A 12,438-nucleotide genomic window follows, 5' to 3' on the forward strand; every position below is an offset into this window, starting at 1 on the left:
TCAAACCATGATGTCTGCCTCAATATTGGAGAAACCAGCCCAAATTCCGGAGAGCGGGGACGCGGAGGGAAGCGGCATGGGCGCGGAGCGGGGGTCTGCAAGTGCGGCATCACGGCGGGGCAGGGACGGAATGACTTTGGCCTGAGGACAGCCAGCAAGCCAAGGCCCAGCTGAGCAGCCCGGCACGCTCAGGCCCGCGTGTTTCTAGCAGACAGCCACTAAAACGTCTCTCTGTCGTTCCCGGGAAAACCGAGGACGCTGTATCCCAGCGGTAAGCCCAACAAGGTGCGAGCTGGACGCCCAGGTCTCCCTGGACGGGGAGGTGCCCGCAGGTCCGGGAGCAAGCAGGCGGCAGCGGCAGAGCCCCCACCCGCCACCCCAGGCGCTCATCTCCGTTTCCCAGGGCCAGCTTTTGGGGAGGTTCCCTCCTTTAAAAAAAAAAAAAAAATAGAGGGTCTAATTTCCAATCTTCCAAATGCACTTCCGAATACCATCCCTCCGTTATTCCGTCCCCGGGATGCTTGTCCCCAAGCTGCTCCCTCTGCAGGAGACACTGCCTCGGACTCCAGGAACCGAAGGCCACTCACCTGCCTTCCTGGCGCCTGCTCGTTACAGAGTACCCAGTCTAGCTTATTAGGGCTCACCAGGCGCTCTGAGGGTCTGGTGCGGTTCCGTTTCCATCAGGGAGTGTCACTGCAGAACGTCAGAGGCAGTTGGTGAACGAGGGAGAGGCCCCCAGGGGTCGGGCTTGGAGGCAGCAAGTCCATTAGTCCTATTAGGGCATCTTCCTCTCCGTGAAGCAGGCTGAATTATTCAGGAGCGCCTCTGCCCCTGAAAGCCCGGGAAATGCAGATCCGCTGTGCCGCTGGCCAGGCCAATTCCTGCGGTGGGGCTGGAGGCGGGGGGCGGGGCTGGGGGGCAGCCACTGGGTCCTGCCATGCCCGTGGCCCCTCTGTATGCCTCCATGGCAACCAACCGAGAGCCAGGGACAAGACCCTGGGAACCACTGGACGAAAGGGGCCGGCCAGGCTTTTTGTTATTTGAGGACAGGAGCCCACTGTGCAGCACCGTCCTCACCACAGTCTTCACTGTGTCTGTGGTGGGGAAGCCGGGGCCCCACGGCGTGTGACCACCCCCACACTGCAGGAGTTGAGACCTGTCTTCAGCACATGTGGATGCTCCTCCTCCCTTGCACTGGATGTGCCCCAGATTGGCACCCAGTGCCTATAAATGGCCGGAAGTTTCCTGAAGCCTCCTACTGGCTGCCACTTCCTCAGGTAGGGGCGCAGGGCCCCGTCCTCACAGCACACGTCCTGCGCTGGCGTTTGGGGAAATGCTTCAGGGCTGAGCCCTGGGGTGAGGCTATGCTGAGTGCCCATTCCAGGGTCATCATGACCCCACAGGCACTTGAGGTTGGCCCAGGATGCCAAAAAGTCTCAGCATGACTTTACTTTTCAGGTAAAATGGAGGCCAGTACATGTGGGATTCTGGACAGAGGCTGCTGTTTACCCCACGACAAACCTGCTACCAGCCACGGGGCGGGAGGGGGATCCCTGTCCCCCCACCCACCGCCGGAGTAGAAAGTGCATGAGACGCAGACACAGGACCGGAGAGCACATGAACGGAGGTGACTGGCAGTGCTACTGTCTCGAAGGCCTCGGTTGTGGGAAGGGGATTTTTTTCTTAAAGGCCTAAGCGACTACGTCACGTGTCCCCCAGCTGGATGTGGCCCTGGGTCTCGCTGCAGCTCGGTGGTCATCAGCCTGACGTGTTGTCAATGAGGACCATCTCCTTCCCCTGGCCAGTGCTCCTCTCTGTCAACACAGCGCTGTTGGTCGACACGCCCATGGACATGGCTCCATGCCACGCCCCCTTCACTCCCTCTTCCTGTGGTTCCTTCGGGTCGGCCCTTCTCTGTCTCTCCTGGCCTCCCCGTCTAGCCTCTCTGTCCCCCACCCTACTCCCTGCTACATGCCTTCCTTCCTACAGCAGAGCCCTCATCCCGGTCCTGCTCAATCACCACCTTTGGTTCCCCAGTGCCCTCCCAGAACGCAGCCCCAGCTGCTTAGCTTGGCATTCGAGGCCCTCCCTCATCAGACCCCCATCCGCCTCTGCAGTCTGGCCTCTCATCACTCTCTGTCCTGTCCCTGATGACCCGTGTCTGTGAAACCACTGTTTCCTGTCCTCGGTGCACCTCTCCAAGGTGTGGCTCAGCTGTCGCACCTACTGGAACATTCTTCTTGGCTTCTGTGTTGAATCCTGTCCAGACTTCCAGGTCCAGCTCAAAGCCCCTGTGGTCTAATTCCCGGTCAGCCAAGTGCACCCCTGAAAACCCAAATACCATCCCTCCGTTAGCCCATCTTCTCCGTGGGGCCTCCCTGACTCGCAGCAGGCTGTGACTCCCTCCTCCTCGGAACCCTGGCAGCTCTTTAGACTTCTCCCAGACACGCTTTACCTTCTGGACACTACTGGAGTATCTGGGCTCCGGAACAGGTCGCATTACTGTTGCCAACCCTCCGTCTCTCTCTGTGTCACGGGACTGGTTCCTCCCATGGTGGGGGTCTGGGGGAGTATGTTTCCTGCCCTCTGACATCATGAGATTCGCTTTGGCTGAAACCGTGAGCAGAAGCGACCGTGCGTGGTTCTAACCTTGGCTTTCAGAGACACTGCAGGCTTCTGCTTTTCTTCTGGCTTGTCTGCCACAAGAAGAAAGGGCCTGGGACAGCCCCTGGTTAGGAAGGCCGGGAGGGCTGAGTCCAGCCGAGAGGGACTGATGCTAACCAACCCGCCGACCTATAAGCAAGACACGGATGTGCTGGTGGTATAGCCGTGAGTTTGCGTGTTTGTTATGCGGCATTCTGTGTGACTCCTGACAGATGTGGGGATGGGGGCAGGGCACTCCCTGAACACCTTCACCCTGTTCCAGGAGAGGTGCCACCGTGCTGATTTACATAACCACCGAGAGCCACGTTGGTGCCTGGGTGACAAGGATGCCCCACTGGGTGTGGCACCCGGTATCTTGGGCAAAGATCCCACCCTCTTAGAGGTCCTCATGAGAGGCGCCACAAGAGGTGCCTGAGTGGCCATGTGAAGAAACCACACCAAGGTCCAAAGGCTGGACCACCAGAGTCTGTGGTATCACACGTGGAGCTCAGAGGAGGAGAGGGACATGGGGACTCGGCTCTCCAATGGGGCAGGACGGCCTCGTGGGGACAGGCTGCTCATCCAGAGGGTCCCCACAGAGGTGGACAAGACGCTGGACCCTGGATCTGTGGCATTCTGAAGCCAGCGAAGGGCGTGGAACTGTTAGTTCAGTTGTACAACCTCCTCGGCCCCTCCCATGGGCGGGCCCTCTCCACTGGCTGGCTGGCCCGTCTGACCCCTCAGGGTCTGCTTATCTCATGTCAACTCCTTCCCTCCTGGGAGTGAGGCAGCTGGGATGTCTGAGGACACAGTTTAAGCACATATTTGCATTCACTGGTCAAACCCCGCTGGGATGAGTGACCCATGTTCGCTCTGACAAGGCTGGGCCACTGCCTACAGACACCCCGATGGACATTTCACACAATACATGCATTTGTAATGCTCAGACCTAACTATTTCAGAAAGGCATATCGAGCTCTCTGTAAGGAGGGAGATGGCACGGGGCACGCTGAAGCAGCAGCCTGGACCATGGTCATGGTCAGAGGTGCCAGGGCTGCAGGAAGGAAGAGGCACAGGGGGATCCAGTGCCAACCCTGCAGCCGCTGCCCAAGATTCTTGGAGCATCGCAGGAACTGCTCCAGGTTCCGTCATGGGTGGGCGGGCAGGACGGTGGGGCACTGGTTCAGGACCCAGAGACCTCCCAGGCCCAAATGCCAAAATGCACCACAGACATCACGGTCCCCAAGAGCCGCAGGGAGTCCTCACCCAGTCCCCAAGCTGGCGGAGCTGACCTGTGGGTCCCCTGCCCTGACATAGTCCTGATCAGAGAAAAATGTCAAAGTAAACACCTCGAGTTAGAGACTCTCTTGGAAGCATGTGTCCTCCTGGGCGCCCTCCCTGATGTACAGGTTAGGAAGAGGCCATCCAGAGGGTGGAAGGGACTGCCCAGAGGACCCTGCTGACTGACTCGCCTGTCTCCTGGGGACACGGCCTCGCTGATTTGGCAACAGGGATGTGCATCAGAGAGACGTCAGTCAGTTCGCCCCTCCCTAAGCCAAGGGAGCCGCACATCCCCGGGAGGGGGAGGTACTGGCCTTTGGTTGCTCCGAGGCTGCAAGTCCGCTCAAGTCCAAGGTTAGGGGACAGCAGACGGGGCTGGCCACAGTGTCTTCTCCTCGGAGGACCCACAAAGCACAACCACGACGAGCAAGCGCCCCCTCCGCGGCCCAAGGGAGGCTTTACGACGGCAGAGCCCGCGGGAGCTAAGCGGGTACCCCCAAGTGCCTTTGCACATGCCCTAGACCAGCACGGGGACCCCAAGTTCACGTTTTTTTCACCTGGACAGTGCAAACGCACGGGACTGCGCACCGGGAGAGGACAGCGTTGGACCTCGTCGGCGGACTTGCACCCCCGAGACACCGCTAGCACACCCCCACCTGCGCGCACGGCCCTCCCCCCTCCCCGCCCCCCGCCCGTAGCTTGCGGAGTTAGGGAAAGGGAGAGCTCGTTACCTGTAGAACTGGAGCTGTCTTTTGGGGCTCCCATACCGAGTACTGCGGGCAGCAATGAGGGAGAAAAGGAGGGAAAGAAGAGAGAGTCCACAATGGGCATTAACCGCAGGGATGTGCCAGCCCGGAAGCCTCCGCGACACCCGCAGCCCCGGCCCCACCCCGTGCCGCTCGGGGCTGGTAGGAGGGATGCGTGCCCGGTGCCACGCGCTCGGCGGCAGCGCCACCCAGTGGCGAATGGGGGCAGAGGCCCGCTCTGCGGGGACCCCGAGGTCCTCGAGTGCCCGCCTCAGCCTCGCTCAAAGCGGGGAATGCAGGCTGAAAGTCAACCCCGGGGACAACATGTTTGGGTTTTGAGGAAGTATGCTTGAGAACAGCGGTGGGAAGCCCTCCAACCAAGAACTGCCTGCTGTCACCCGCCTCTCCACCAAGTCTGCACGTGATGGTTGGTGCTTTTCAGGATCTCGATGGAGGAGGAACGCCTCCTTTTCCCTGTGGTTTCCATGGACACTCGCTGTGGCTCAGGCCCTGACAATCACCTAGAGAGGCCCAGCTGCTCAAGGACTGATGGGCCCTGGGATTCCACCTGGGCCCCAGGCTTTTGAGACAGTGACTGCCAATCTGGGTTCTGTGCTCGGGCCCAGTGCCTTCTTGCTGCCCGCCCCTGTGGTTCAGCCTGGGCTATATCCAAACAGAAGGACCCAACGCTGGACTTGGAAGTGGCTTCTGGAGGGTGCTCCGCCCTCCCCGCCAGGCCCAGTCAGGGGAGCTGGAGGGACCACGGGGGTGGGGTGGAGGCTCCAGGAACCTCAAGGAATGAGAGAAACTCAGGCCAGGGACCCCCCCCCCCCACCTCTTGGGCCTCTATTACCTCGAGGGGAATACTTCAGGAGAGATAGGGACAAAGTATGAACCTAATCCTGTCTCCATCCCACCAGGAAGATCTTGAGGGTTTCTTTCCTACTTTGTCCGAGAAGCTCCTGCTTCTGTTCCTGGAGAAAACGCCTGCCCACTGCACCTCACAGCCCTGTGGGCCTCCCTTGGTCCTCCCTTCTGGGCCGTGGGGAGGACAATGGCCTCGGGGACCCCCTTCCCGAGGCAGGACTGACCCTGGGGGTTCTGGGGGCGGAGGTCACCTGTAAATCATGCCGGGGGAGCCCGTCTGCCGCAGGGAGAGCCGAGCTGGGGAGCCCGTGGTGGATTCTGGGTACATGGAGCCGTCCTCACGTGTCCTGGCCTGCTCTCTTCTTCACGAGGGAGGGCTCTGGAGGAAAAGCAGAGGGGGGGGGGAGCTGGTCAAGAAAGGCCACTCAGGTTTGGCCAGGAGGCTCTGCAAGGGGGAGGGCCCAATACAGGGGTCCTCAGAAAGACAGACAGACAGACAGACCCATGGTGGCTTGGACGAGGCTAATGGGGTCCAATGACCATGAAGCATTTCCTCTGCTCCATCTCTCCACTCTCCCACCTCAGTGTTACAGCGGGTCCTTTGCCCCTCCCCAGCTGCTTTCCTGGGGCTTGGCGGGCACGTTTCTCTTGCCCAAACTCTGCAGAAATGGTGGTCCCAGGGGAGACTGCGGACTCTGGACTGTCCTCCCCATCCTGGGATGACAGTCTCCCAGGGTCGTCCTTGTTGCCTCCCATCCCCTGACCCTTACTCCAGCCCACTGGTGCCACTGCTTGGCGTTAAGGGAGCAGCCTATTGGATGCCCTGTGGCCCCAGCACCTGGCACTCATGCCCTTGTCACTCCCTTCCCTTAGGGGATGTTTCTAACAACAGAAGGTGGCACAGGTGATGGGACATCACTTCCGTGATTAGGGAGTGTGGCTCATGACTTCTGTCTTGCTAGTGGGTTCTCCCTCTGAGTCGCTGGCTCTGGTGAGTAAGGTGTGTGCTGGGGAGGCCCACACGGCGGGGAACTGAGGGTGGCCTCTGGCCAGCAGCTCACCAAACAGAATCCTTCAAACCACTACGGGAGTTTGGAGGGGGTGTCTTCCCACTAAGCCTTTGGATAGGAGCCCAGGCTGACCGACACCTTGGTGGCAGCCTTGTCAGGTCCTGAAGCAGAGGACCCAGGGAAGCCGTGCCCCAAACCTTCCAATAGCTTCTCATTATATCCTGGGTGAAAGCCCAGCTCTCGACAGGGGCCTCCTGACCCCCACCTGCCACGGCCTGCTGGACATCATTCCCCATTGTCCCCTTGCTCACCCACCCCCACCAGCTCCATGTACCCCAAATGGCTCTTTGGGGTCCCACTAACCTGCAGGCACTCCAACCACAGGGCTCTCTGATCCCTGAGATCCATCTGAAGGACCTCTGACCCCCTAAGCTTTGCTTTTTTATACAAAGGTCACCTTCTCATGGAGTCTTTTCCGGACACGTTATCTTAATGGCAAGCGCAGTCTCCCCACGCTCCTAGCCCCTTCCTAGTGTCATCTTCCTCCCTCGCACCTGTCACCTTCTAATATGCCTTGTACTTCACCAACCGTCTCACACACAGCCTCTGTGGTGCTCACAGTTGCACCTGGCATGCACTAGACACTGAAATACTTGTTGAGTGAGTGAATGAATGATTCTGCGGCCCAGCCTGCTGAAGGCCACCCAGTGAGAGCACAGGGGAGGTGGCTGGGCGGTCTGGGTCAACCTTAAGTGGAACACCTATGCCGATAGAGGGCCGGGGGATGCTGCCTGCCCGAGGGACAGGACCATCTTCTCTGCAAGGTGCAATGCTCTCTCTGTCCAGGGTGGGTGCTCAGGGCAGCTACAGGTGCAGGGACAACCAGCACCACCTGTGACTTCTAGGAAGGCATCCTAGGGAGGCCACCTGTCCCACTCCTCCCTCCACCTAGGCTGGACCCCCTGAGCCAGGGGCCAGCTCCTGCCCAGAGCCCACCTCCTGGCCCTGTAGCTGCCACCGTCCAATCAGGAGCAACTGCATCCTCCCAGCGGCCAATCTCGGAGAAGTGGATATCCTAGTGGGATACCGCCAATCCCAGGCACCGTGGAGGGAGAAAGGCAGAGTTGGGGGACACTCCCCGCACACCCATTAGGGAGAGAGGCTTCAGAAGCTGTTTTGAGAGCGTACCAGGCCCAGGAGGGACAGCTGGCTCAGGGTCAGAAGTCTGGGTACCTCTGTCTCCTGCACGTGCACCTGGTGTGTGCGACCTTGAGCAAAGGCTTGATTTATCCTGCGAGAAAATGAAGCAGAGAGCTCGCAGAGCCAGCCCATACTTTCTCACGGAGCAGAGGGAAGTCAGGCACGAAAATGCCAAGCTCAGGAAGAAAGCTGATGAGTAAATCTCAGCTCTCAGCCATCCCAGGGTGAGCTGATGGTGATAATCGGGGGCAGCAAGGCAAGAACCATCTGTGGGAGCATCTTTCTTCTCCCTAGTTCACCATTTTGCAAAACTTGCACGCATCAGAGAAGTTGTAAAAAATCAGAATGGCAACAAACCTGTGTTCTTCCCCCACCAGTGGTCAACACTATGCTTTATTTGCACACATTCCCCCTCCCTCTCCTCTTTTTCCCTCCCTGCTTCCCTCTCTCCCTCCTCCCCTCCCTACCCCCCAGAGCCCCCTGCTCACAATGATGGGAAGAATTTAGCACATTCAGGAGAGAGAAGAAAATGAAAATGTGGCTTTAAACCAAGAAACCGCAGAGAAAGGTCAGACCTGAGCCTGTGGGTCCAGGATGGAGATACAAAATAATGGAGACATTTCTGATTGGGCCTGGCGGGGGGCAGTATGGGTCATCCAGCTGTTCTGGTTGACTGAGTGGGCATCTGATTTGCATAAACAGAGGGTAACTGCTGCTTCTCCCTCCAACACACACACACACACACACACACACACACACACACACACACTGCACAGCTCCTCCAGCCTTGGCCATTGGACACTAGCCCTGGAGCCTCTGCCATCGCCACGGGTAAACGTGCCGCAGACCACCCCACTGGCCCAAAGACTGCATGTGCCACCTGGTCCAGACTGGGACGTAGAGCCACCAACCCACAAAGGCTGATGCATGAATGCCCAGTGTGGCCCGCCACCAGGGCTCCTCTGCAGAAGGTGAGTGGGGTTTTAACTTCGGCACCCCTGGGAGCATGTTCCGGGGCTTCAGTATTCGCGATCATCCTCATGACATTAAATCATAACTCCAGTGAGTGGCGGGAGCTACTTCCAATTACCGAAAAAGTGGGCCGCGTTTGTCCCTGCACCGTACACTCAGAGAGTACGAGAAAGCTTGGGCAGCGGGGCCTTCATTTAGCGAGACCGATGGGGAGGAAAGTTGGCATGCTGAGTGCCCGAGACCTGACTGACTAAATCGCAATCTCGCCCAGAGCTCACCACACGCGTTTCGATGGTCTTCTCGAGTTGCGCTGACGACACACTTCCACCCTCTGGGTTACTCCTTCTCCATCCAGGTGTCAGGAAAGGTGGCGAGGCCCAGTGCGGGCTCAGATCTGGCCCTGGGTCCGAGTTCTAACTGGCATTATTGGGTATGGCCTCGGGCAGACCTCCCAGGCTTCCCAAGTGCAAGTTTCTTCATCTGTGAAATGACAACAGGCGTCTGGGGTAGGATCCGAAGTGATCACAGGTGCGCGGGGTCACGGTGAAGGCCACAGGATGCTGCTACCAGCCTGTGCCTGGCCCTCGGTGGAGGGAGGGTGAGGGCCCGAGGCTAGGAGCTCTTGTTGCCGAGGCACTGACCACAGCTCCCTCCTGAACATTTCCACTGTGTGCCAAGGGCAAATGGGCCTGCACCTGCGCCGGTGTGTCCCCGAGGTGGCCTGGTGGCCAGCAGTGACCTCACCTTCCAGAAAATGATCCCTTCTTAGGGTCCTTGGTCGTGCCGCACCACCTGCTGTTCCCCTGGCTGCCTCTCCTTTGCTCTCCGAAGGCTGCTTGTCTTTCCCATTTCTCCAGAGAAAGGCTAATTGCTCATAAATGTGACCATCACACACAGGACACAGGTACAACTCAAAGTCATGGCGGGGACTCTGGGCTTCTTCGGCCCTCTGTGGCTGTGCCCAAAGTCTGGATTGTCCTGGAAACGCCAAGTTTCCAGAAGGCTTGTCCCTCGATAGCTGAGGTCACAAGAATAAGAACACTGGACGAGTTATCCATGGCCATGTGACAAGGGTTAGCTGGCAGCTTCACACAAGCCTGTCTCACAGTTTCGCAGAGCCAGGATCGGGTCAATGGGGCTGGTGGTTCTGGCTGAGTCTGTCCCGAGGCTGACTCAGGATGTCCGCGGGGGCTGCAGTCTCACCTGATGTCTGGACTGGGGCCAGGGGCTCCTCTTCTTCTGTGTCTCATGCACGTGGCTGTGGGTGGGGGCCTTGGTCCCTTGTCACCTGGACCCCTCACACTACGGCGCCTGGGTCATCTCCCAGAGCCAAGAATCGAGAAAGAGAGAAGCTGCGATGTCTTTTAAGACTGAGGCTCAGAAGTTTGTTCTATCAGTTGCAAAGATCGACCCTAATATTTATATGATGAAGGATGGTATGGGGACCAGGCTACCTTGGAAGTCACAACTGTGATGCCTGAGAGGGACTGTCCCCCAAGGTTACTCCTTCTCCATATGCGCTGAGACCGCTGAGATGTTGGCTCTACTGGGGCAGGGGGCTTTGTCTCTGGTTCACAGATATATCCTGGGGTCCCGGCAGTGCCACACAGTAGAGGCTCAGTGAGTGCTGACGGAGGGGAGGTAGAGAGGACAGGCTCGTGCTGCCTGGACATGCTGGACATCGGTGATGATGGTCATCGGTGATCTTCCAGGAAGCCGCCGCGCTGGGGCTGGGACTCCAGTTTCTGCTTCTTGAACCAATGTTACTTTGCACGTTGCGTCTCAAACCCTGGAAGTCCTGCCTGTCGCAGCCCTGGAGGACGGCTGTGACTAACCCAGGGCACAAAACCACTGCCTGTACGGGGCACAGCCAGCAGGAGCCATGGCGGCCTCAATGCCTCGAGGAGACAGGAAGAGGTGTAACTGCTGAAACCACAGAGAGCCGGAAGGGTGCTGGTGCAACAGCCTCCCTCCCCCTGGTCCCCAGGAGCCAGTGCCCACGCGGGAGCCCCTCCACTGCACACCTGGGGTAAAAGACGGTGCTGCAGCGCACACATGATGTGGGGTCTTGGTTCTGCCTGTGGGGTCGTCTGGGGGAGTGAGCAGAGAGGCCCAGTTTTTGGGAGGGGTCTGGAGGTCAACAACTCAACCCCCATATGGCAGCATCTGACCCTGCTCAGACTCAGGTGGTGGTGGTGGTGGCAGGGGAGGATGGTACAAACATTACTAGGGGTGGGGGACGCAGCCAGGTGACCTGCTCTCTGTCATAGAGACCTGTCTCTCCTCCAGGCTCGGAGGCCTGCTGACCCACCAACCTGTCACTAAACAGCATGGGTCCCACGTGGCCAGATGAAAGAAGCACCTGGACCATGGAGCCCCGTTAAGAATCTCTTAGAAAGATCACAGGCTAAACATTTCAGTCTTTTCAGAGCAACATTCGAACGCCTGCCCCTGATGACAGTCAACCCAGCACAGAGCCCAGGCGAGGCCCTGTTCACATCTCATTCATGCCACAGTGGAAAAAAAAAAAGGTCACGGCCAAGGAAGTCCAACTGTCCCAAAGTGACGGTGAAATCCCAGTACACAGCCCACCTAGACCCAGCCCCTTCCCCCTCATACCTGCCTGCCCCTGGCTACACGGGGGGGGGGGGGGGGGGGGGACGGGACGGGACGGACACAGCAATGGCTGGGGCTCCGCCCGGTCGCAAAGTGGCACCGAGGCCCTCAGTCTTGGGAACAGTCACCCTCCCTCCCTGAGAGAAGGAACAGAGGCTCTGACCACAGGGTGGGGGCCTGGTCTCCAGGTTGTGGCTCCCCCAGCTGGACCCTGGTTTGGGCAGCCACAGGCAGAAGGGGGCTGAGCAGGGCCCGCACCTGGTGCCAGGCAGAGGGGACCTCAGTGTTTGAAAGCTCGCATCCCCGTGACCACCCCCAGTGCCCGGGCCACAGGCTGCCGCAGTCATTCATTCAGCACAGTCACAGCTCTGGGCCACCTCGCCCCGCTGGCCTCCCACTGTGACCACGCCCTGCACTGACATTCTGCTGGGCCCTGGAGGAAGGAGCACCAGGCAGGGGAGGGAGGCGACCTCACGAGAGCAACCGCCTTTTCTGGGCAGAACGGAAGCCCCTTAGGCACCAGGCAGCTCCCTGCCCTGCCCTGCCCTCCTATTCTGAATGGTGACCATAAGGTGGCCATGCACCCAGCCCTGCAGGAGCGGGTGGGGGGGGCCTTCTGTCTTGTTTTTAAGGCAGGGCCCCTCATTCCTCGCCTGTGAAACTACTTTTCACCCAGAGGTGGGGAACCCCAGGTGCGGGGTTCCCAGGAGACACAGACCGGCGGGACTCTCTCTGGGAGCTTGCAGGGGCCACTGGGCAGCTGGCACCGCCTCATAACCACGGTGGGGACAGAGGTGGCCCTGCAGTGCCCTTGATCTCCAGGCCCCATGTGGCCCTGGGATGAAAGCAGAAGCCAGCTACTCTGGTGGCAGAACTGTGCCATAGTCACACATCTCTGTTGGCTGCTGGGCTGCCGCACCCCGCCCGCCTGCCCGGCAGTCAGCAGGTGGTGGAGCGCCCGCTGTGCCCCCTCACAGAGAGGATGCCTGCGGCTGCTCTGACAGGTGGTCACACAGGCCCTGCCCGGTCCAGCAGGGCACCCACAGGGCCGGCTCCCACCCGCTGCAGCCAGTCCTCTGGGGGTGTGGAGTCTAGGGGTGCCC

The 12,438-nt window shown here is 59.4% G+C and overlaps 1 protein-coding gene across 3 annotated transcripts in view; it reads right to left on the bottom strand.

Moving 5' to 3' along the window:
• The window catches only part of KCNAB2 (potassium voltage-gated channel subfamily A regulatory beta subunit 2), a 74,207-nt gene that overhangs the window by 41,843 nt on the left and 19,926 nt on the right, over positions 1 to 12,438 (bottom strand). For 2 of the 3 annotated variants that reach the window (XM_066270618.1, XM_066270619.1), the window contains exons 2-3: positions 5,789 to 5,916; positions 4,656 to 4,697 (exon numbers count right to left, since the gene is read on the bottom strand). In XM_066270618.1, coding sequence (XP_066126715.1) covers positions 4,656 to 4,697; positions 5,789 to 5,865 — 119 coding nt within the window. In that variant the 5' untranslated portion in view covers positions 5,866 to 5,916. The remainder of the gene's footprint in view (positions 1 to 4,655; positions 4,698 to 5,788; positions 5,917 to 12,438) is intronic. The other variant, XM_066270620.1, reaches the window with a different exon arrangement.

Source organism: Saccopteryx bilineata, chromosome 3, assembly GCF_036850765.1.
Source record: "Saccopteryx bilineata isolate mSacBil1 chromosome 3, mSacBil1_pri_phased_curated, whole genome shotgun sequence".
NCBI classification, from domain to species: Eukaryota; Metazoa; Chordata; class Mammalia; order Chiroptera; family Emballonuridae; genus Saccopteryx; species Saccopteryx bilineata.